Genomic DNA, 21,470 nt, shown 5'->3' with positions numbered 1-21,470 from the left:
GTCTGTGTGTAAACGTAGGCTTGATTTAACTTAATCCCAGGATCAAATTCTCAAGTCAGCCGTTCTCCCCTCTTTGTCTATCTATCGTACAGCTGAAGGCTAAGCAGCCTCTTATCTCACCATGTCCCCGAATAGCATCTCCTTGCTTTCCCTACCCCGTTATGTATCTATGGACCAGGCCCTCTCTTATCTGTCCATTCCTAGCCAGCATCTCTTCCCTCCATCCCTCAAGGCCTGACCCTGCCACCCTTCTATTGGGACCCCCCAGTTGACTTCCCCCTTGACTCTTGGCTTCTTTGGAACTCCTCCAGGTCCTCCTTCGGCTCCCATGAACCTACTCTCAAGTGTGAACGGCACGACCGTGACCCTCGACTGGGCCCCTCCGCCGGATACAGGAGGGCGCCAAGACGTCACCTACAATGTGATCTGCCACCGCTGCACCTGGGGAGGGGGGCACTGCGAATCCTGCGGCTCCGGGATCCGCTTCCTCCCCCAGCAGATGAATCTGGCCCAAGGCTCTCTCTCCATCTCCAACCTTCTGGCGCACACCAATTATTCCTTCTCGGTGGAGGCCGTGAACGGCGTCTCCGACTTGAGCTTCCAGTCTCCGAGATTTGTGGCCGTCAACATCACCACGAACCAGGCAGGTAGGAGAAGAAACCCACCCAGCTTGAGGTAAAACCAACGTTCAAGACCATCCATTGAATCGGTGGAGCAGAACTTGCCTTCAGAAGTTGTGGGTCAGTAGCGGGTTCTGAAAGCTGCCGCTACGGGTTCGTGCACATGCTTGCTTCTGCCGCTACCAGTTTGACGAACCAGGAGCAACCCACCACTGGCGCAGCCATATGTCCAGAACGGTAGTGTTTCCGGCTTAAGCAGGGGTTGGACTACATGACCCCCAAGGTCCCTTCTGTTATTCTGTACTATTGTCCTTCCTCTCCCCCTTTCTTCCTATACTTATGATAATAGATATAGCTTATTAGATACAGATAGAAGGCTAGAGATAGTGATAGATAGAAAGATAGAAAGATAGAAAGATAGAAAGATAGAAAGATAGAAAGATAGAAAGATAGAAAGATAGAAAGATAGAAAGATAGAAAGATAGAAGGATAGAAAGATAGAAAGATAGAAAGATAGATAGAGATAGAAAGATAGATAGATGGTAGATAAAAGATATGATAATATTAATAATAATAGTTATAGCTAATTAGAGAGAGAGAGAGAGAGGAAGCTAGAGGTAGATAGATATGATGACAAAGATAGACAGACAGATAGACAGATTGATGACAGACAGGAAGACAGAGATAGGTAGATAGATAGATAGATAGATAGATAGATAGATAGATAGATAGAAAGATAGAAAGATAGAAAGATAGAAAGATAGAAAGATAGAAAGATAGATAGAAAGATAGAAAGATAGATAGATAGAAAGATAGAAAGATAGATAGATGGTAGATAAAAGATACAATAATATTAATAATAATAGTTATAGCTAATTAGAGAGAGAGAGGAAGCTAGAGGTAGATAGATATGATGAGATAGACAGACAGATAGACAGATAGATGACAGACAGGAAGACAGAGATAGATAGATAGATAGATAGATAGATAGATAGATAGAAAGAAAGATAGAAAGACAGATAGAAAGATAGAAAGATAGATAGATGATAGATAAAATATATAATCATAATATTAATAATAATAGTTATAGCTAATTAGATAGAGAGAGGAAGTTAGAGGTACATAGATATAGATAGATATGATGAGATAGATAGACAGACAGATGACAGACAGGAAGACAGGAAGATAGATAAAGATAGATAGATGATAGATAGATAGATAGATAGATAGATAGATAGATAGATAGATAGATAAAGTAGACAGAGTAGATAGATAGATAGATAGATGGATGGATGGATGGATGGATGGATGGATAGATAGATAGATAGATAGATAGATAGATAGATAGATAGATAGATAGATAGAGAATTGGGGGTTGGACTAGAAGACCTCCAAGGCCCCTTCCCATCCTACCACACCCCGTTCTGCAACTACTTTCAAGGAAAGACGGTTGAGAATTCACCTTTCCGCTGCCGAGGACATCCTCCCCAACCGCTCGAACGGAAACAGGGCCAGCTTGGGCGAAGGGATTATTTCCACAAAATCACAAATCAAACCAGTTCCGCGGTTATCAGATTGCAGCCTTAATTGTAGCTATTAATGGCAATCATTTACAGTATTAGCTGCTCTGGTGGGAATCGTTTTACCCTAATTGTTATTATTTAATGGCCGGGAGAAAAAAAACAGAAATCCGGCAACTTGCATGCTGCTTGGCTGAATTATTTTTGTTTTATTTTTATTTATTTTTTAATGTTATTCCCTCTTTTATGGTGCAATCACTTTCTCAATAATTCTTAATGGCGGATGGGCAATTTTCACGGCGGGAGTCTTATTAAGCCATTTTTTTTTACATTTCTCTGGTGACCCCAAGCTGTTCTTCAATTTAAGAGTGCCGTTTTTTTCCCTCTAAAATATCCGCCCTCCCTTTGCTAACCCAAAGTATAAACGTAGCACAGTGTGTAAAAAAATATTGCAAGATTTGTAACGGCGGCTTGTTTCGATTCTGGAGGACAAAGAGAGAAATGAATAGCAGATAAAGAGATGCCTTTTCTTCCCTTGTCCTAAAAAATTAACTTCAATTAATTGGATTAATTTCCCGTCTCCTGTCTTTCAGTTTCTCCATTCTTTGTTGGAAAACTGTGCTCATTTGCTAACGCTTTTTCGATTTTTAGCCTCTGCCTAAAGTTTTGAAAACCGAGAGGCCTATAACATGAAATTATTTAATTTGGTTTTTTTTAATCATCAGATATAAGATAACAAAGCAGATAACAGAAACGAGAACCTACTTTTAATTTGGAGAGGGGGAAAAGACCTTTTAAAATGCATCTCTTTTATCTGCTTTATTATTTTATATCTGATGGTTTAAATGGTTTTTTAAAAAACAATTTCATGCTATAGGCTGCCCAGAGCTGTTTGGCCTGAAATGGGTGCTGAGTAATTTTCATAACCAACAAAATCATAAAACACTAAATCTAAACATGGATGAGAGATAATCGTATAAAAATTAGTGGAGTGGAAAGAAAGAAGGAAAGAAGGAAAGAAAGAAAAAAAAGAAAGAAAGAGACAAAAAGAAAAAAGAAGGAAGGAAGGAAGGCAATAAGACACAAAGACAAAGAAAGAAAGAAAGAAAGAAAGAAAGAAAGTAGAAAGAGACAATAAGACAGAAAGAAGAAGGAAGTAAGGAAGGAACAAAGGAAGGCAATAGGACAAAAAGATAAAGAAAGAATGAAGGAAAGAAAGAAAGAAAGAAAGAAAGAGGAAAGAGACAATAAGACAGACAGAAAAAGGAAGTAAGGAAGGAAATAAGAAAAAGAAAGAAAGAAAAGAAAGAAAGAAAGAAAGAAAGAGGGAGGGAGGGGAGGGAGGGAAATTATGAAAGGAGGGGGAAATGGAAGGAAGAAATTAAGGAGGAAAGAAAGATAAGAAAGAAGGAAGGAGAAAGAAAGAAACATGGAAGGAACAAGAAGGATGGATGTATGGAAAGAGGGAAGGAAGGAAAAAGAAAGATGGAAGAAAGGAAAAAGAAAGATAGATGGAAGGAAGGAAACATGAAAGTAGGGAGGAAGGGAGGGAAGGAGAGAAAGAGGGAAGGAAGAAGGGGGGGAGAGAAAGAGACTACTATAACCTTTAAAAAAAAATACATTAAAAATATTTTTCGATGCAAGTCCTTTTTTTTCTATTAAAAAAAACTTTTTATTTTAATTTTACCCATCACGCCAGTGCAAAATTCATTTTCTGCACATTGAGGTGTAGCTTGTCCCATCTTTGGTGTTTCCCCCCACTTGTTTATTTTGCTTAATTAGTAAAACTGGTTTATAAAAAAAAGAAAAAGCAAAGCGAAGCAGGAGGCTAGAGAGAGAGAGAGAGAGAGAGAGAAGAGAGGGATGTGCCAAGGTCACCTTGCATTTCTTGCATTAAATGGGAAACACGTCCCACCCTCTGCATCGCTCACCATCTTCCCACATCTACAGAGACGTCTCTCGGTATCTCTCTCCCATCGAGGTAGCGGCTCACATTGCCAACTTGGAGGGGAATCATCATCCAAGAAACAGTATACATACATATATTCTTTTTTTTAAAGATTTTTTTTCTTTTTAAAAAAAGACTTTTTAAAAAAAGAGAGTACAGTAGTTTTAAAAAAATACTTTTTTAAAAAAATAAAGACTTAAAAAAAAGAGAGTAATTTTTAAAAAGACTTTTTTTTTAAAAAAAAGAGGACTTTAAAAAAATAAGGCCCAATTTGTGGCATGCAACCAATCCCTCTGAATTAATTTGCACTAATCCTGCAAGCCAAGGGGAGACTTTTGAAAAGGAGAGAGGGGGAGAGAGAGCGAGAAAGAGAAAGAGAGAGAGAGAGAATGCAGGAGAGAGAGAGAAAGAAAGAAAAAGAGAGAGAAAGAGGGAGAGAAAGTGGGAGAGAGAGGAATGAGAGAGGAAGAGAATGCAAGAGAGAGGGAGAAAGAGAAGAGAAAGAGAAGAGAAAGAAAGAGAAAGAAAGAGAACATGGTAGAGAGAGGAAAGATAGAGAAAGAAAGAGAAAGATAATGCAAGAGAGAGAGAAGAAAAGAGAAAGAAAAAGGGAGAGAGCATGGTAGAGACAGGAAAGAGAGAGAGAGAGAATGCAAAAGAGAGAAAGAAAAACAAAGAAAGAGGGAGAGAACATGGGAGAAAGAAAAGAAAGACAAAGAAAGAGAGAATGCAAGAGAGAGAGAAGAGAGAGAGAAAGAGAAAGAGAGAGAATTTAAGAGAGAGAGGAAGAGAGAAAAAGAAAGAGAAGGAAAGAGAAAGAAAGAAAGAGAGTGAGAAAGAGAGAAACAGAAAGAGAGAGAGAGAGAAAGGGAGCTATTATAATTTTCTCAATCAGACGTTCCACTTCTGAATAAGTGCTCTAGGGTTCCCTACGGGTTATCCTCAATTCATGACTGCTTGCTTAGTGACCGTTTGAACTCACGATGTGCCTTGAAAAAAAATATCGGCAGTCCTGAGCTTACGACCCCTTCATTTGCATGCCACCTGGGGGGAAAGGGATGTGGGTGGGGCTTCTTCTCTCTTCCTCTTCTTCTCTGGCTCAGTTTTTCTCTGCTTTCTCTCCACAGCGCCTTCCCAAGTGGCGGCAATCGACCAGCAAAATGTGGGTCAGAACAGCGTCACCCTCCTGTGGTCCCAGCCGGAGCAGCCAAACGGCATTATTCTGGAATATGAAATTAAATATTACGAGAAGGTAAGGCTCGTTCCCCACCCTGAAGTGGGGGAGAGGGGAGTAGAATGTCAGGGTTCCGATTGAATGCCCTGATAAAATCATGAGCCTCAAGCCAAGTTTCAGAAGGAATCCAGTTAGTTATTAAGAACTTCCTGTGGGCACGAGCCAAGCTTCAAAAGGAATCCGGTTATTCATTAGGAGCTTCGTATTGGCATGAGCCAAGCTTCAAAAGAAATCCAGTTGTTTATGAGGAGCTTCATATCGGCAACATGAGAGAGGGAGGAAAGAAGGAAGGAAAGAGGGAATGGAATGAGAGAGGGAGGAAGGAAAGGAAGGAAGGAAAGAAGGAAGATGAGAGTGGGTGAAAGGGGGTAGAGAGGGAATGAAGGGAGGGAGGAAAGAAAGAGGAAATTGAGGGAGGGCATATGGATTTTGGCAGGATTGTACCAGATAATCGACCCCTCTCCACTCAGGGTTTTGGGGGTGTTTGAGGCCCATCCCCTGATCCTCTCTTCTCCCCCCCCCAGGACAAGGAAATGCAGAGCTACTCCACCCTGAAGTCCAAGGGCAACCGGACCACCGTCTTTGGCCTGAGACCGGCCACCCGCTACATCTTTCAGGTCCGAGCCCGGACGTCGGCTGGCTGTGGCAAGTTCAGCGAAGCCCTGGAGGTCGAGACAGCCAAAGCAAGTGAGATACAATAGAGAGGGAGAGCCTGGGGAGGGGGCAGTGGTGGTGGTGGGGGCACAAGGAGATCCCCCCCGGGAGCAACTGCATGGCTGGAAGGAAGATGCTTTCCCAGCTTAGGACGCAGATTCCCAAAGCGAGAAAAAAGAGATCCTGACTTGGGGGGAGAGGGAGGGGGGCTTTTTTTGTCACATCCCACTTGTGCGCTTTAAAAATCATCATATTGCTTTGCAAGTGGAGGTTTTGTTCTTATCTTCCTCTTTTTATTTTCAGCAAGAATTCTTCCCCAATGCAATGCTTTCTTTGCATGCTTCTGGCTCTCTTTCTCTCTCTTTCTCTCTCTCTTTCTTCTTCTTCTTCTTCTTCTTCTTCTTCTTCTTCTTCTTCTTCTTCTTCTTCTTCTTCTTCCCCTCCTCCTCCCCCCTTTCTTCTTTCTTCATCTCTTGGCTGCCCACCTTGCAAAACATGGGGAAACTGACCAGTGCCAGGTCTGTTGTGGCTCAAATCTCCTCTTTCCTTTTTCCTTTTTCCCCCCAGTAGTCCCCCAATATGACACCATGACTGTGGTCTGGGTCTGCCTGACACTCTTCAGCGGCTTGGTAGCCCTGTTTCTGCTCCTCATTTGCAAGAAGAGGTAGGGTTTTCCAGGTTCCGGGGGTGGGTGGGTGTCTCATCTGAGGGATTCCACTTCTTTGATGACCTGGGATGCTCTGATGATGGCGTTTGGCCATTCAATAAGATGCCGATCTTGGTCAGTGTCCGAAGGGACATAAATTCACTATTCCAGATTGACTGATATTCCCTAGAATGAACCAACCTGCCCTTCCTTGATTAGGCTTTAATTAAGATTCACTTTCTCTGTGTCTGTTGTAAACACTGCGGAGTGTTCTTTCTCCATCTGTCTTCCCCCGCTCCATCCATCCGTTTCCTTCCTTCCTTTTTTCTCTCCACCTGTTATTTCACCATCTTTCATCGCTCCTTCCAATCTGCCCCTTCTCCCTCCCTCTATTCTGCCTTCCTTCCTCCTTTCCTCGCTTCTTATTTCCTTCCCTCCATCCTCCTTTCTCCCTCCCTCCCTCTCACTATTCATCTCTCCCTCCCACCTGCTATTTCTTCCTCCCTCCTTCTGCTCTCCCTCCTTTCATCCCTTTATCCATCCCTGTTTGATCCTTTGCCTGTCTTCCTTACTCCTTCCTTCTTTCTCTCTCTCTCCCCTCTCTTGCTCTCTCTTGCTCTCACTCTCATTTTCCATCACAGTATACTTTCCACCCTTCCTTCGTTCCTTCATTCCTTCATTCCTTCATTCGTTCGTTCCTTCCTTTGTTCCTTCCCTCCTTCCTTTGTTCCTTCCTTCCCTTCCCTTCCCTCGCTCCCTCGCTCCCTTCCCTCCCTCCCTTCCCTCCCTCTCTCCGTTCATCCCTCTCTCCTTTAACCCTCTCCCTCCTTCCCATTCTGGCTGGCGAATTCTGCGACTTGAAGTCCGTGCACCATCCCCAAAATGACTCACTGCCCCCAGATCCATTGCCAGGAGGAATCTTCACCTTTGACCCAACTATGCTTCTCTCCTGTTGCAGTGTGCTCCCCCCGTTTAACAACCTCATTTCGTTGTGGTTGGGGTGGTGGTCTCGTGGGGTGGTGGGGTGGGGACATAGGTGGTATTCCCTTCTCTTCCCTACCGATTTGCAAATGCGACCATGCAAGCTTTGCACGTATGCGCGCATTTGCAAAACATGCAGAAATAGGGCAACATAGTGCTGGGGCAGATGGGTAGGGACGGGTATGTGAGGGTGGGTCCCATCTGCAGGATCGCTGCTACCAGTTCGCACGAATCGATCCAAACCAGCAAAATATGATCTTTGAGTAGGGAGGAATGAATCTGAATTGGAAGCACTCCCTGGATTAACCGTTAAGAAGTTTGCACGGTGAGGGAAGGAGGAGGGCATGTTGTCGTTCACAACATTGTCCCTTTCTTCCTCCTGCTCACAACAGGCATTGTGGCTACAGCAAGGCTTTCCAAGATCCCGATGAGGAGAAAATGCATTACCAGAACGGGCAGGGTAAGTTCAAGAAAAACATTTAAACCTTGACTTACAATGCTTCACTTAGTGACCATTCCAAATTACAACGTCACTGAAAAAAATGACCGTTTTCACCCTTTGTAGCTTCTCCATGTTCCTTTAAAAAAAAAAACATTTTTATTGAATTTTAGCAAGTTTAATATACACACAGCATAAAACAGTGCTTGGTGAAAAGTGCTCACCACCCGACAAACACACATACCCCACCACCAAATTGGGGGTGTTTCTTATATGACCCACTTTGACCCAAGAGCAATATATCTATTTACATATTATAGAGTGATTCCAATTTATTTCTTGTAGCTTGGTCTCGGATTCTACTCGTCATATATCTTCTTACCTTGTCCCACCATCCCATCAGTTGTCTCAAGTCAGTTTCATTATCCAAATTTATCCTTTTATCCATCATTTCAAGTTGAATATGGTCCACCATGTACCTATACCAATTTTGCATTGTCCATTTTGTCGCATCCTTCCAACCCAAAACTATTACCGCCTGAGCGCTTTCTATTGCTGCTTGTTTTATTTCCCTAAATTCTCCCATCGCATTACTTTTAACTAATATTGCCATTTCCTTAGTGATTGTCCATTGTATATTTAACATTCTATTAGTGTCCTCTTGCACTTTTTGCCAAAATTCCTGCACTATGGGGCATTCCCAAATCATATGCATAAACACTCCTTTATCTTGACACCCGTGCCAACAATTACCCCTGACCTTCTGCTGAAAGTGTGCGAGTTGAACGGGAGTAAAATACCACTTATGTAATATTTTCCTTCTCATTTCCCTAATTCTTGTACAGTGGTACCTCATCTTACGAACGCCTCTTCTAACGAACTTTTCAAGATACGAACCCGGTGTTTAAGATTTTTTTGCCTCTTCTTCCGAACTATTTTCACCTTACGAACCCAAGCAGCTGCTGCTGGGATGAAGGGGTTTCTTTTTTCCCCTTTTTTGAAGAAAGAAAAGGAAGGGGCAGCTTGGAGGAGTAAAGATTTTGCATGCTTGCAAAGGCACTGAAACGGTGTCTTTTGAAGACAGAAAAGGGAGGGGCAGCTTGGAGGAGTAAAGATTTTGCATGCTTGCAAAGGCACTGAAACGGTGTCTTTTGAAGACAGAAAAGGGAGGGGCAGCTTGGAGGAGTAAAGATTTTGCATGCTTGCAAAGGCACTGAAACGGTGTCTTTTGAAGAAAGAAAAGGGAGGGGCGCCCCCCTTGCCTTTCTTCCTTCCCACTCACCCTTTAGCCTAGCCTTGCTTCTTCCACCTGCCCCCTTTAGCTGCTCCTCCCTGCCCTCTGTTCACCTCCCTTCTAAAGTTTGGGATTTTCCTGAAGGATTTGCACGCATTATTTGCTTTTACATTGATTCCTATGGGAAACATTGTTTCATCTTACGAACTTTTCACCTTACGAACCTCCTCCTGGAATCAATTATGTTCGTATGATGAGGTACCACTGTATTCCTAATTTTCCTTATATTTTCTACTGTATTTTCCATCTCTTGTACCTCTACTTCCCCATGTTCCCATGATTAAAATCCAGAGAAACTCAGCTACAGACTTGTACTTATGACAGGGTTGTGGCGTCCCCGAAGGGTGTGTGTGTTACGCGAACCCTTTTTGCGACCTTCCGATAAGCAAAACTGGGTTCGCTTAACGATGGTGTCACTAATTGAACCACTGTAGGGATGTGTTTAACAAGTGCGACAAGAAAGGTAATAAAACGGGAGAGAAACTTACTTAGCAATTGCCTCCCTCAGGAACTGAAATGTTAGGCTGCGTTGCAGTTGCCAGTCAAGAACGACCTATATGTTTAATAGCTTTTTTGGTTTTTAAATGTAACTTTTAATTCAAATTACGGTAACTGCATCTCGATGTATACTATTTTTTTATATGTTGTAAGCCGCCCCGAGTCCTCGGAGAGTGGCAGCATATAAATCTTAATAGTAATAGTAGTAGTAGTAGTAGTAGTAGTAATAGTAGTAATAGTAATAGTAATAGTAATAGTAATAGTAATAGTAATAGTAATAATACAGTGGTACCTCTACTTATGAACTTAATTTGTTCTGTAACCAGGTTCTTAAGTAGAAACGTTTGTAAGAAGTAATTTTTCCCATAGGAATCAATGTAAAAGCAAATAATGTGTGCGATTGGGGAAACCACAGGGAGGGTGGAGGTCCTGTTTCCTCCCAGAAGATTCCTAGAGAGGCCCCATGGAGGCTTCTCCCCACCTTTTCCGGCCCTGCTTCCTCCCAGGAGATTCCTAGAGAGGCCCCATGGAGGCTTCTCTCTGCCTTTTCCAGCCTTATTTCCTCCCAGGAGATTCCTAGAGAGGCCCCACGGAGGCTTCTCTCCACCTTTTCCGGCCCTATTTCTTCCCAGGAGATTCCTAGAGGCCCCACAAAGGCTTCTCCCCAGCTTTTCCGGCGCTGCTTCCTCTCAGGGGAATCCTAGAGAGGCCCCACGGATGCTTCTCCCCGCCTTTTGTGAATGGCATGAAATTTGAATTGAAGCAAATTTTAATTCTATTCTGCTTCTGCCTCTTCTCACCTGCAACCCCCTCCCCCCAAACAGTTAAATTCCCCGAGTCTAAATTTTACCTGGAATCGCACACCTATGAAGACCCCTGCCAGGGCGTGCACGAAGTCATGCGGGAAATCGATGCATCTCGGATAAAAATCGAGAGAGTGATCGGCTCAGGTCAGTCTCTTTCTTCCTTCAAGAATCATTAATTTAATGTCTCTCATTACCAACCTCCTTCTCCTTCCCCCTCCTCCATCATCTTCCATCTCTCTTCTTTCTTTCTTTCTTTCTTTCTTTCTTTCTTTCTTCCTTCTTTTCTTTCTTCTTCCCCCTTCTTCTCCTTCTTCTTCCCCCTCCTCCATCATCTTCCATCTCCTTTCTTTCTTTCTTTCTTTCTTTCTTTCTTCTTCCCCCTTCTTCTCCTTCTTCTTCCTCCTCCTCCATCATCTTCCATCTCTCTTCTTTCTTTCTTTCTTTCTTTCTTTCTTTTTCCCCCTTCTTCTCCTTCTTCTTCCTTCTCCTCCATCACCTTCCATCTCTCTCCTTTCTCTCTTTTTTCTTTCTTTCTTTCTTTCTTCTTCCCCTTCTTCTTCTTCTTCTTCCTCCTCCTCCATCATCTTCCTCTCTTCTTTCTTTCCTCCTCCTCCACCTCCTCTTCCTCCTCCTCCTCCTTCTTCCACCTCTTGGCTGGTCATGTTGCAAAACCTGGGAAAACTGACCGGCGCCAAGTCTGGGAGTTGAAATCCTCCCGTCTTCCAGTTCCCGTGATTGAGAAACACACCATAATAACCACGGAACCAATCATTCTTTTCCCCCCCCTCGTCTGACAGGTGAATCTGGAGAGGTTTGTTACGGCCGCCTGAAGATCCCTGGGAAGAGAGAGGTCCCCGTGGCAGTTAAGGCCCTAAAACCAGGTTACACGGAAAAGCAACGGCGAGATTTTCTCAGCGAAGCCAGTATCATGGCCCGGTTCGATCACCCCAACGTGATCCATCTGGAAGGGGTGGTCACCAAAAGTAGGTTATTTCCAGTGAAGGGGCTGCAATATTTTTTCTACTACACTGTGGGCGTGGCTTATTTTATGGGTGTGGCTTGCTGGCCATGTGACCAGGTGGGAGTGGATTGGCAATCATGTGACCGGAGGGTGGCTCTTTCATTTAATCTCTCTTCATGTCTCCTGTAGGTAAACTAATGATGATTGTGACCGAATATATGGAAAATGGGTCACTGGATTCCTTCCTTCGGGTAAGATTTTTTTATTTTATTTTATTTTATTTTATTTTATTTTATTTTATTTTATTTTATTTTATTTTATTTTATTTTATTTTATTTTATTTTATTTTATTTTATTTTATTTTATTTTATTTTATTTTATTTTATTTTATTTTATTTTATTTTATTTTATTTTATTTTATTTTATTTTATTTTATTTTATTTTATTTTATTTGTTTATTTTATTTTATTTTATTTGTTTATTTGATTGATTGATTGATTGATTGATTGATTGGATTTATATGCCGCCCCTCTCCGAGGACTCGAGGCATCTTACAACGTATAAAAAGCAACAATAAAATACAATAGCTAAATCCAATTAATTAAAGCTAAGCAAACTAGTCTAAAATCCCCCTAAGATTTTCTTCACACCAGAGCGATCAAAGACGGAAAGAGCAAAAAAAAGTGGGCACTGTGGAGAAATGTAACAAGGTGTCATGTTGGAGAGCTAGCCATAGCACTTAAGACTTATATACCGCTTCACAGGGCTTCACACCCCCCTCTAAGTGGTTTAGAGTCAGCCTCTTGCCCCCACAACAATCCAGGTCCTTGTTTTGCCCACCGCGGAAGGACAGAAGGCTGAGTCGACATTGAGCCGGTCGCGATCGAACTCCTGGCGGTGGGCAGAGTGAGCCTCAATACTGCATTCTAACCACCACACCACCATGGCAGAATGGAATGGAATGGAATAGGAATTAGAATACAACAATAGAATGCAGGAAAAGACAAAATAGAATAATAGAAAGGAATAGAATATAGAATAGAATTTGAATAGAATAGAATAGAATACAAAATAGAAATAGGAAAAGAGGAGAAGAGAAAATAGAATAGAACAGAACAGAGCAGAAAGAGAGGAGAGGAGAAGAAAACAGAAAATAAAATAGAAGATTGAAAATAGAGAATAGAATAGAATAGGAACAGAGAAGGGAAGAAAAGAGAAGAGAATATAGAAGAGAATATAGAATATAGAATGGAATAGAATAGAATAGAATAGAATAGAATAGGAAGAGAGGACAGGAGAGGAATATAGAATTGAATTTGAATAGAACAGAAGAATAGTATAAAGCTCTTCATGGCATCGGGCCAGAATATCTCCGGGACCGCCTTCTGCCGCACGAATCCCAGCGACCAGTCAAGTCCCACAGAGTTGGCCTTCTCTGGGTCCTGTCGACTAAACAATGTCGTCTGGCAGGACCCAGGGGAGGAGTCTTCTCTGTGGCGGCCCCGACCCTCTGGAACCAGCTCCCCCCAGAGATTAGGATTGCCCCCACCCTCCTTGCCTTTTGTGAACTTCTTAAAACCCATCTCTGCCGTCAGGCATGGGGGAACTGAGACATCTTCCCCAGGCCTATATAGTTTATGTATGGTATGTTGTGTGCATGTTTTTTAAATTATGGGTTTTTAACTTTGTAATATTAGATTTGTATTGTATATTGTTTTCTATTGTTGCTGTGAGCTGCCCCGAGTCTGCGGAGAGGGGCGGCATACAAATTTAATTAATTAATTAATTAATAATAATAATAATAATAATAATAATAGAATATAGAATAGAATTCAGAATTCAGAGAATATACAATAGAGTAGAATTTGCAAAAAATAGAACATGAGAACAAAGAAGATAAAATAGAAGAAGAATGCAAAATAAAATATAGAACAGAGCTAAACAGAATTCTTTATTGGCCAAGAGTGGGGAATTAAATGTTCTGCAGAGTGATGGCACGGGAGGAGGAAAAAAACCCAATCTTTATCTCTATTTGTTTTGGCATGCAATATGTACTACGGCGACGATCACATAGAAACACTTTATGTCCAGGACTGCGAAGGGTCTGTAGTGATTTCCCCAGCCTCCTTCCTGGCTCCTGCAGTGGGCAACTCCTCAAAATTGCTGAGAGCAGGAAGGGGTTGCCAGTTTAGCCGAGGTGCCCTTGGACCAGAAAAATCCACACGGCTCGGGTTTTTTTATCCCCCTCCCCTGCTCTCCAGAAACACGACGGACAGTTTACGGTTCTCCAGCTGGTGGTCATGCTGAGGGGCATCGGTGCCGGCATGCGCTATCTCTCCGATCTGGGTTATGTCCACCGGGACCTGGCGGCTCGTAATATCCTCATTAACGGCAACCTGGTTTGTAAAGTCTCGGATTTCGGCCTCTCGCGCGTCCTGGACGACATTCCCGATGCGGCTTACACAACCACAGTAAGTGTCGGCCATTTTGACTTGCCGTCTTGTGGGATGGACTAAAAGGAACAGCTCCGTTGGGAGCATTTTGTCTGGGAAAATATTGTGGCTTTCTCTTTCACCTCCTTCCTCTTTCCTGTGCGTTCCCACAAATCACCGCAGATTTATTATTTTTTCCGTCTGTTGGGCTTCTTAGCTGCAGCCACCTCTGTCGGTGTGTATATTCGGCCCAGAAATATTCACAAGTAGTGCAAAAGTGGGTTCCTCCCAGGGTTAGCTTCTAACTTACCTCACTGCTGGTTCATTTCTTCCAACACCGCGCGGTGCTGAAAAAAAATGTTGTTTTCTTTTTAAAAAAGCCAAAACTAAGATGTTGACACATGCATAATGCTATGTAAATCAGCTTCTGTGCATGCTCAGTAGAAAAAAGGAGGGGGAATACCCCTTCCCTCTCCCAGAAATTATTTATTTTTTAAAAAAAATTAAAAATTCATTTAAAAAAAAAAAAAAGATGGTGGAGTTCACAGACCAGCACTGACTGAGCCAGTTCCACAACACCACCATTTCTTTTGGATAGAGGTTTTTGCTAGTTTTTTTACTGATTCCTCCTTCTGTGTGCGATGCGTGCTTAGCCACGCAGCCTAGGAGGGAAGAAACCAGTGGCGAGGAACGTTAGAACCAACCCTTGAAGTAGTGTTTGACTTATTACCATAATCGTACCCACAATTGTACCCACAAGTCCCAGCTGATTGGCACAGGTGGAAATGGGGATTTTGCACTATCCTTCCCCGCCACGCCCACCAAGCCACGCCCACCAAGCCACGCCCACAGAAATGGTAATAAAAAAACCTCATTCTTTGTATATTTTATCCTCCAGCCCCCTAAATAATCTTTATTGCTCTTTTCTCTGAAATTTTTCCTTTCAAACCTCATGTGGACCATGCCAGGCTCTCCTCCGGCCTCTAGGAATGGAATGGTCCAAATGTAAGGAGGAAACTTAGAGGTCATCTATATCACACTTGTTTTGTATTCCAGGGAGGGAAGATCCCCGTTCGGTGGACGGCTCCTGAAGCGATCACCTTCCGGAAGTTCTCGTCAGCCAGCGACGTCTGGAGTTATGGCATCGTCACCTGGGAGGTGTTGGCTTACGGAGAGCGGCCATATTGGAACATGACAAATCAGGATGTAAGTGTGAGGATGGTCTGTAGTGTGTGTGTGTGTGTGTGTGTGCAGAGGCCATACACTCCTGATCTCCGAGCAAGGAGAGTGGAGAGAAGGCGAGAACAGTGACTATTCGAGAGGAGAGCACCCTGTCTTTCTTTCACTAGGCACACAAGGCACACCTGGGGACTGAGCTTTAAGGGGGGGCATACATTGGGGACAACCACCATATTCATGGAATGTTGTGTGCCGCAATAGTGGTAACCCCCAGCTGAACCCCTTCCTCCCCTGCTGCTGTCTAAAGACACACAAAAACACCCTGATTTCTCCCGCCTGCCCACCCCGATTTCTCCTGCGTTCAACTCACATACTAGTAACGCCCTTTTTCCTTCACAGGTCATCCAGTCAGTGGAGGAAGGCTACCGGCTACCGGCTCCCATGGGCTGCCCCGTAGCCTTGCACCAGTTGATGTTGAACTGTTGGCAGAAAGAACCAGACGAGAGGCCACGGTTCTCCCAGATCCTCGGCGTCCTGGACAAACTCATTCGCAACCCTCAGAACCTAAAATGCACAGCCACGCTCAACCGGTAAGTTGGACCTCGTCGCAAACCCTCCACCATTGACAGTCAGCGAATTAGCAGTGGCAAGTCAGCCCATCACGAATTGGTCACTGCGATTACAGGCAATCGGCAATTCCTGAACCGAGAGGCTAAAGCGTTCCTCGTTTTTTTCCCCATATCCCTTGAGCCGAATTGGGTTTTTTGCCTGTGTTGTTCATCCCCCTTTCCTGGTGGCACCCCATCCCTGGTAATTAAGCCCACTCCAGCTTCTCCATGGTGGCGAGTCAGCTCGTTGCGAATTGGCCAGCGTTATTACAGGCGATCAGCAATTCCTGAACTGAGAGGCTAAAGTACTCCTTAGTTTTTTTCCCCCCTATCCCTTGAACTGAATTGGGTTTCCTCCTGTCTTGCTCGCCCCCTTTCCTGGTGGCGCCCCATCCCCAGTAATTAAGTCCACTCCAGGTTCTCTGCGGCTGCGAGTTAGCTCGTTGAGAATTGGCCGCCGCAATTACAGGCGATCGGCGATTCCTGAACCAAGAGGCCAAAGAGCTCCTAATTTTTTTCCCATATCCCTTGAACCAAATTGGGTTTTTCCCCTGTCTCACTCGCCCCCTTTCCTGGGGACACACCATCCCCGGTAATTAAGTCCGCTCCAGGTTCTCTGCAGTGGCAAGTTAGCTCGTTGAGAATTGGCCGCCGCAATTACAGGCGATCGGCGATTCCTGAACTGAGAGGCTAAAGAGCTCCTTGTTTCCCCCCCCCTATCCCTTGAACTGAATTGGGCTTTCCCCTGTCTTGCTCACCCCCTTTCCTGGTGGCGCCCCATCCCCAGTAATTAAGTCCGCTCCAGGTTCTCTGCGGCGGCGAGTTAGCTCGTTGCGAATTGGCCGCCGCAATTACAGGCGATCGGCGATTCCTGAACCAAGAGGCTAAAGAGCTCCTCATTTTTCCCCATATCCCTTGAACCAAATTGGGTTTTTCCTCTGTCTTGCTCGCCCCCTTTCCTGGGGGCACGCCATCCCTGGTAATTAAGCTCTTTCTGGCTTCTCTGCTTGTTGCCCCTTTCGGCACACCGTGTCACAGCTTTGTGTTCCCCAGCTGAGTCGCCCCGTCGTATGCAAACTCTTAAATCGGGATTAGCAATTTAGACTCAGCTCCATCCGTTGAACTGTTGCTCCGAGGCCATGCGGCTTAAAGGGACACCCAACAGGTGAAGTTCAAAGTATGCCCAGATATGGATGAACAGGCCCAAAGGGACCTTGTAGGTCATCTAGCTGAATCCCGTACAGATGACCTCATTGTGTCCTGCTCGGGAGGCTTCGAAGAGCCGAAGGTGGAGTTTGGGGGGACCGCCTACCCAACATGCGAAGGATTTTATAAAAAACGAGCGAAATACAGGTTTAAATGAGACAAAACGAGCTGATAGGCACCGATTTGGGCGGTCCAATCCCAAACCACAAGGTTTGCTTCCAAATGGAGCGTAGAATCATAGAGTCAGAGGAGACCTCAGAGGTCACCTAGTCTAACTCCTCGCTCAAAACAGATCTTATACCATCCCACTCAAATGTCCAGCTCTTATTTTTTAATACTTCCAAGGTTTTCCCCTCCCCTCCTGGGTGGGTGGGGGAAACGACCCAGTCTCACAAGAGTCAGAACAATGAATAAAGAGAACTCCAGCAGAGCTTCTCTAGGGAGGAGCAGTCTACCAGCAAAGATAAAAAGAAAGGACCATTTGTGTGTACGTAGGCAGACCGGGCTTCTACCCCACGCCTTCTCCAAAGAGAGTCTCGGACAAACCCCCACCCCTACACACACACACACACACACACACACACACACATACCTCTTGTTTTGTTTTGTTTATTTTTTTTGCCCGCAGGTTCACACAAACACTTTCTGAACGGAGCCACATCGATTTCACCCACTGCGGTTCTGTGGAGGAATGGCTGGACTCGATCCGGCTGGGAAGGTACCAGCAGAATTTCGCCCTGGGCGGCTATTCGTCTCTCGGCATGGTGATGCACATGAATATCGAGTAAAGTGAGCGCACAGGGGAAAGCCATCGCACACCGCAATAACACGATAACGCAAAACATGCAATGCCAATGTCTGATTCCCCCCCCCCCAGCTGTTGGGCCTTATCTCCTGCCCCTCACCTCCATCTGATTAAAAAACTGTCAACATTTCCTCTAGTTTTGAGCTGTCACAGGGCAGGGGAGGGTCTTTTGCAGTAAGTGGGGGACCTCAGAGATCATTTAGCCCAACCCTGAAGCACTCCAAGGCGGCTGGGGCGCTCCAGGCTGAAGCGAACCTCCTGAGGGTCAATTCTGCAGGCCCCCAGAAGGATTTCTCCCTCTGCACCGAGATGTTTGGCAGGAATCAAATTCCGATCCGTGCAAACCATCATTGGTGGCCAGATGCTGGTTTGTTCTTCCCTCCGCCTGGAAGAAAAATGTTCTCGCAGAGGTTAAAGACAACCTGCCTTCTTCCCCCGCTTGCCTTTAACCGGGGTTAATTTGGACATTCAGGCGTTTGAGTCGCGCTGAACCCAGAAGGATCAAGGACTACAAAGCCTTAGAAAGTTAGAATGATGGTGGTGGTGGTTGTAGCTTATCCGGTTGCTCTAATCTCCCCTCTTCCTGCAAGGCGAGGCAAAGGAAACTGACAATCTTTAATCTCCCGGCCCTTTTAAGCTAGGAAAACATCAGAAAACCGACAATTCTTTCCGTGGCCATAAAATATTAAAACCTGCAGCGGGAGAAGGCAAAGTTGAATGAAATAATTAGGCCCTTTTCTTGCTTCAGGATCAAATAATTCTAGCTTATTCTGCTTCTCTTACTCCCTGCCTCTCCCCCTCTCTCTCCCTGTCTCTCTCTCGTTCTCTCTTTCCCCCTCTCTCTCCCACATTCTCTCTCTCTCTTTCTCTGTCTCTCTCTTTCTCTCTCTTGTTCTACCTCTTCTTTTTTTCTCTTTTTCTCTTTCTGTCTCTCCCCCTCTCTCTTCCACATTCTCTCTCTTTCTCTCACGTTCTCATTCTTTTTCTTTTTTCTTCTCCTTTCTCTCTCTCCCTCTCTCCCTCCCACATTCTCCCATCTCTTTCTCTCCTTCCCACATTCTCTCCCCTTTTTCTTTTTTCCTCTCCCATTCTCTCTCTCCCCCCCACATTCTCCCCCCTCTCTTTCTGTCTCTCCCACATTATGTCTTTCTCTCTTTCCCCCTCTCCCTCCTATTTCTCTCTATCTCCCACCTTCCCTTTCTTTCTTTCTTTCTCTGCACGTTCTCCACTCTTTCTGTTTCTTCCACATTCTCTCCCCCTCCCTCCCCACATTGCCCTCTTCTATCTTTCTGTCTCCTCCACATTATCTCTTTCTCTTTCCCTCTCTATTCCCCCTCTCTCTTTCTTTCTCTTTCTCCCTCTACCACATTCTCCCACCCTCTCTATCTCTCTCACATACTCCCTCCCTCCCTCCCTCCTCTTCCTTCCTTCCTTCTCTCTCCCTCTTTTTCTTTCTCCCTCTCCCACATTCTCTCACCCTCTCTGTCTCTCCCACATTCTCTCCCTCTCCATCTCTCCCTTTCTCTTTCTCTCTCTCCATCTCTCTCCCACATTCTCTTTTTTCTTTCTTCCTTTCCTTCCTTCTTCCTTTTTTCCTTCCTTTCTTTTTCTTTCTCTTTCCCTCTCTCCCATGTTCTCCCCCTCTTTCCCCTCTTTTTCTCCCTCCCTCCCTCTCTTCTCTACTTTCTCTTTCTCTCTCCCCCACATTTTTCTTTCTTTCTTTTTTTCTTTCTTTCTTTCCTTCCTTCCTCCCTTCTTTCTCTTTCTCTTTTCCCTCTTCCCATGTTCTCCCTCTCTCTTTCCCTCCCTCTCACCCCACATTCTCTCTCTTTCTCTCTCTTGTTCTCCCTCCCTCCCTCTGTTTCTCCCCCTCTCCCCTTCTCTTTCTCCCACCCACCCCTCTGCCAGAGATGTGCAGAGCCTGGGGATCAGCCTGACGGGCCACCAGCGGAAGATCCTCACCAGCATCCAGATCATGAGGGTCCCAACTTCTCAACACCATGGGTTGCCGGAGACCTCTCTGACCAGAACTCCTTTGGGGGGACCGTGGAGCTCTTCTCCGCGGCCACTCACAGTCGGGACGGTTTTGCGCAGGAGAGAACCCCACTGTGGAGTCATCCAGAGTCTTTTGTGTGGTGTCAGCGGTGGGATACCCGCTCGGCGCGAGGAGGTTGGAAAGAGGTCCCAGAAACAGGCCAGGCCCTGTTTTATAACCATCCCTCCTTAGAGTGGACTCCTTCAGACTGAATGACTCTGAGACTTGAGCCCCTACATAGCGCATAGGGAACACGGGAGCGTCTCCTGTACGAGACGGACTTTGCGAGTAACAGAGACGACCGCTGTGGATTCTTACGGACTTCTCTTTTTTTAAAAAAATTTAAAGCCACTGATTGCAATAACGTCTGGACGGCACCTTCACCGAGGGGCTTCGGAAAGGAGCCCTCCTCTCTATCCTCACCCCTACTCCCCTTGGAGGTGCCCAACGCGGGGACCACGTGTGGCTAAAACAGGGAGCACTCTCTGCATTTCTTCCAGGGTATCCGGAGCCCCCCAAAACTTGAGACTCTCCTTCCTGCGCCCACCCAAATCCATCCCCCGTAGCCCACTCCCCCTTTGCGTTCCCAGCTCTGACCACTCTCCCTCCCTTCCTCTCTCACCGAGGAAAGCAGGATTCTCACCAGCCTTGGGAGAGGAGACGTCCCCTCTTCTGTACCACGTTTCCATTGACTCCGGATCGTTTTCTTGGTGCTGTCGTTGATTCTCGATTTACAGGGTATTCTTCCAGGATCACTCAGGGGTGGCACGCTGAACCAGACACACACTCTCTCTCACACACACACACATAAGAACAACTCAACATAAACCAGTCTCTCTTATACATACACACAAACAAACACACAAAAGAACAACTCAACATGAACCAGTCTTTCTTACACACACACACCTACATACACAAACAAACAACTCAACATGAACCTCTCTCTCTCTCTCTCTCTCTCTCACACACACACACAAAAGAACAACTCAACATGAACCAGTCTCTTTTGCACACATACACACGAACAATTTAACATGAAACAGTCTCTTTTATACACACACACACAAACACACAAGCAATTTAACACAAACCAGTCTCGCTTACATGCACACACACACACATACACACAAAAGAACAACTCAACATGAACCACTCTCTCTTACACACAAACACACAAAAGAACAACTCAACACGAACCAGTCTCTCCTACAGACACAGGCATACACAGGCATACACAAAAGAACAACTCATTCTCTCTCTCTCTCTCTCTCTCGCGCACACACACGCAAATAAACAAACAAATAGACGAAAGACTCAACAACCTCGTTGCCATCTTCCTTGTCGAAGGAGATCTCTTCCAGTCAAGGCTGTTCCCTGTTTACTTCTTGCAGGATGGGGGTCCTGAATCGACTCCCCACCCCACTCCAACCCACCCCTCCAAAGCCCACCACGGGAGGTGTGAGAAATCCATCCCTCCCGTCAACAGATGACCAACGAAGCTTTGGGAAAAACGGACATCCCATCCAGAAGGACGTCTCCTGGACTCACTTCAAAGTCTTCCAGGATTTTGAGACCCTGGAAGGGCATCCAAATGGTCCCCG

The 21,470-nt window shown here is 45.0% G+C and overlaps 1 protein-coding gene across 1 annotated transcript in view; it reads left to right on the top strand.

Annotated features, from left to right (window-relative positions):
- Nucleotides 1-21,096, top strand: part of EPHA8 (EPH receptor A8) — a 41,240-nt gene extending 20,144 nt beyond the window's left edge. The window contains exons 4-16 of the mRNA XM_070759074.1: nucleotides 312-647; nucleotides 5,216-5,340; nucleotides 5,847-6,009; nucleotides 6,544-6,640; nucleotides 7,996-8,063; nucleotides 10,659-10,784; nucleotides 11,438-11,623; nucleotides 11,791-11,852; nucleotides 13,863-14,072; nucleotides 15,090-15,239; nucleotides 15,612-15,802; nucleotides 17,655-17,810; nucleotides 19,740-21,096. Of these exons, the coding sequence (XP_070615175.1) occupies nucleotides 312-647; nucleotides 5,216-5,340; nucleotides 5,847-6,009; nucleotides 6,544-6,640; nucleotides 7,996-8,063; nucleotides 10,659-10,784; nucleotides 11,438-11,623; nucleotides 11,791-11,852; nucleotides 13,863-14,072; nucleotides 15,090-15,239; nucleotides 15,612-15,802; nucleotides 17,655-17,810; nucleotides 19,740-20,058 (2,189 nt within the window). The 3' untranslated portion in view covers nucleotides 20,059-21,096. The remainder of the gene's footprint in view (nucleotides 1-311; nucleotides 648-5,215; nucleotides 5,341-5,846; nucleotides 6,010-6,543; nucleotides 6,641-7,995; nucleotides 8,064-10,658; nucleotides 10,785-11,437; nucleotides 11,624-11,790; nucleotides 11,853-13,862; nucleotides 14,073-15,089; nucleotides 15,240-15,611; nucleotides 15,803-17,654; nucleotides 17,811-19,739) is intronic.
- The last annotated feature ends 374 nt before the right edge of the window (nucleotides 21,097-21,470 follow it).

This window comes from Erythrolamprus reginae, chromosome 8 (genome assembly GCF_031021105.1).
Source record: "Erythrolamprus reginae isolate rEryReg1 chromosome 8, rEryReg1.hap1, whole genome shotgun sequence".
NCBI lineage: Eukaryota > Metazoa > Chordata > Lepidosauria > Squamata > Dipsadidae > Erythrolamprus > Erythrolamprus reginae.
Note: the sequence above shows the minus strand (reverse complement) of the source record. Positions and strands in the feature narration are given on the sequence as shown.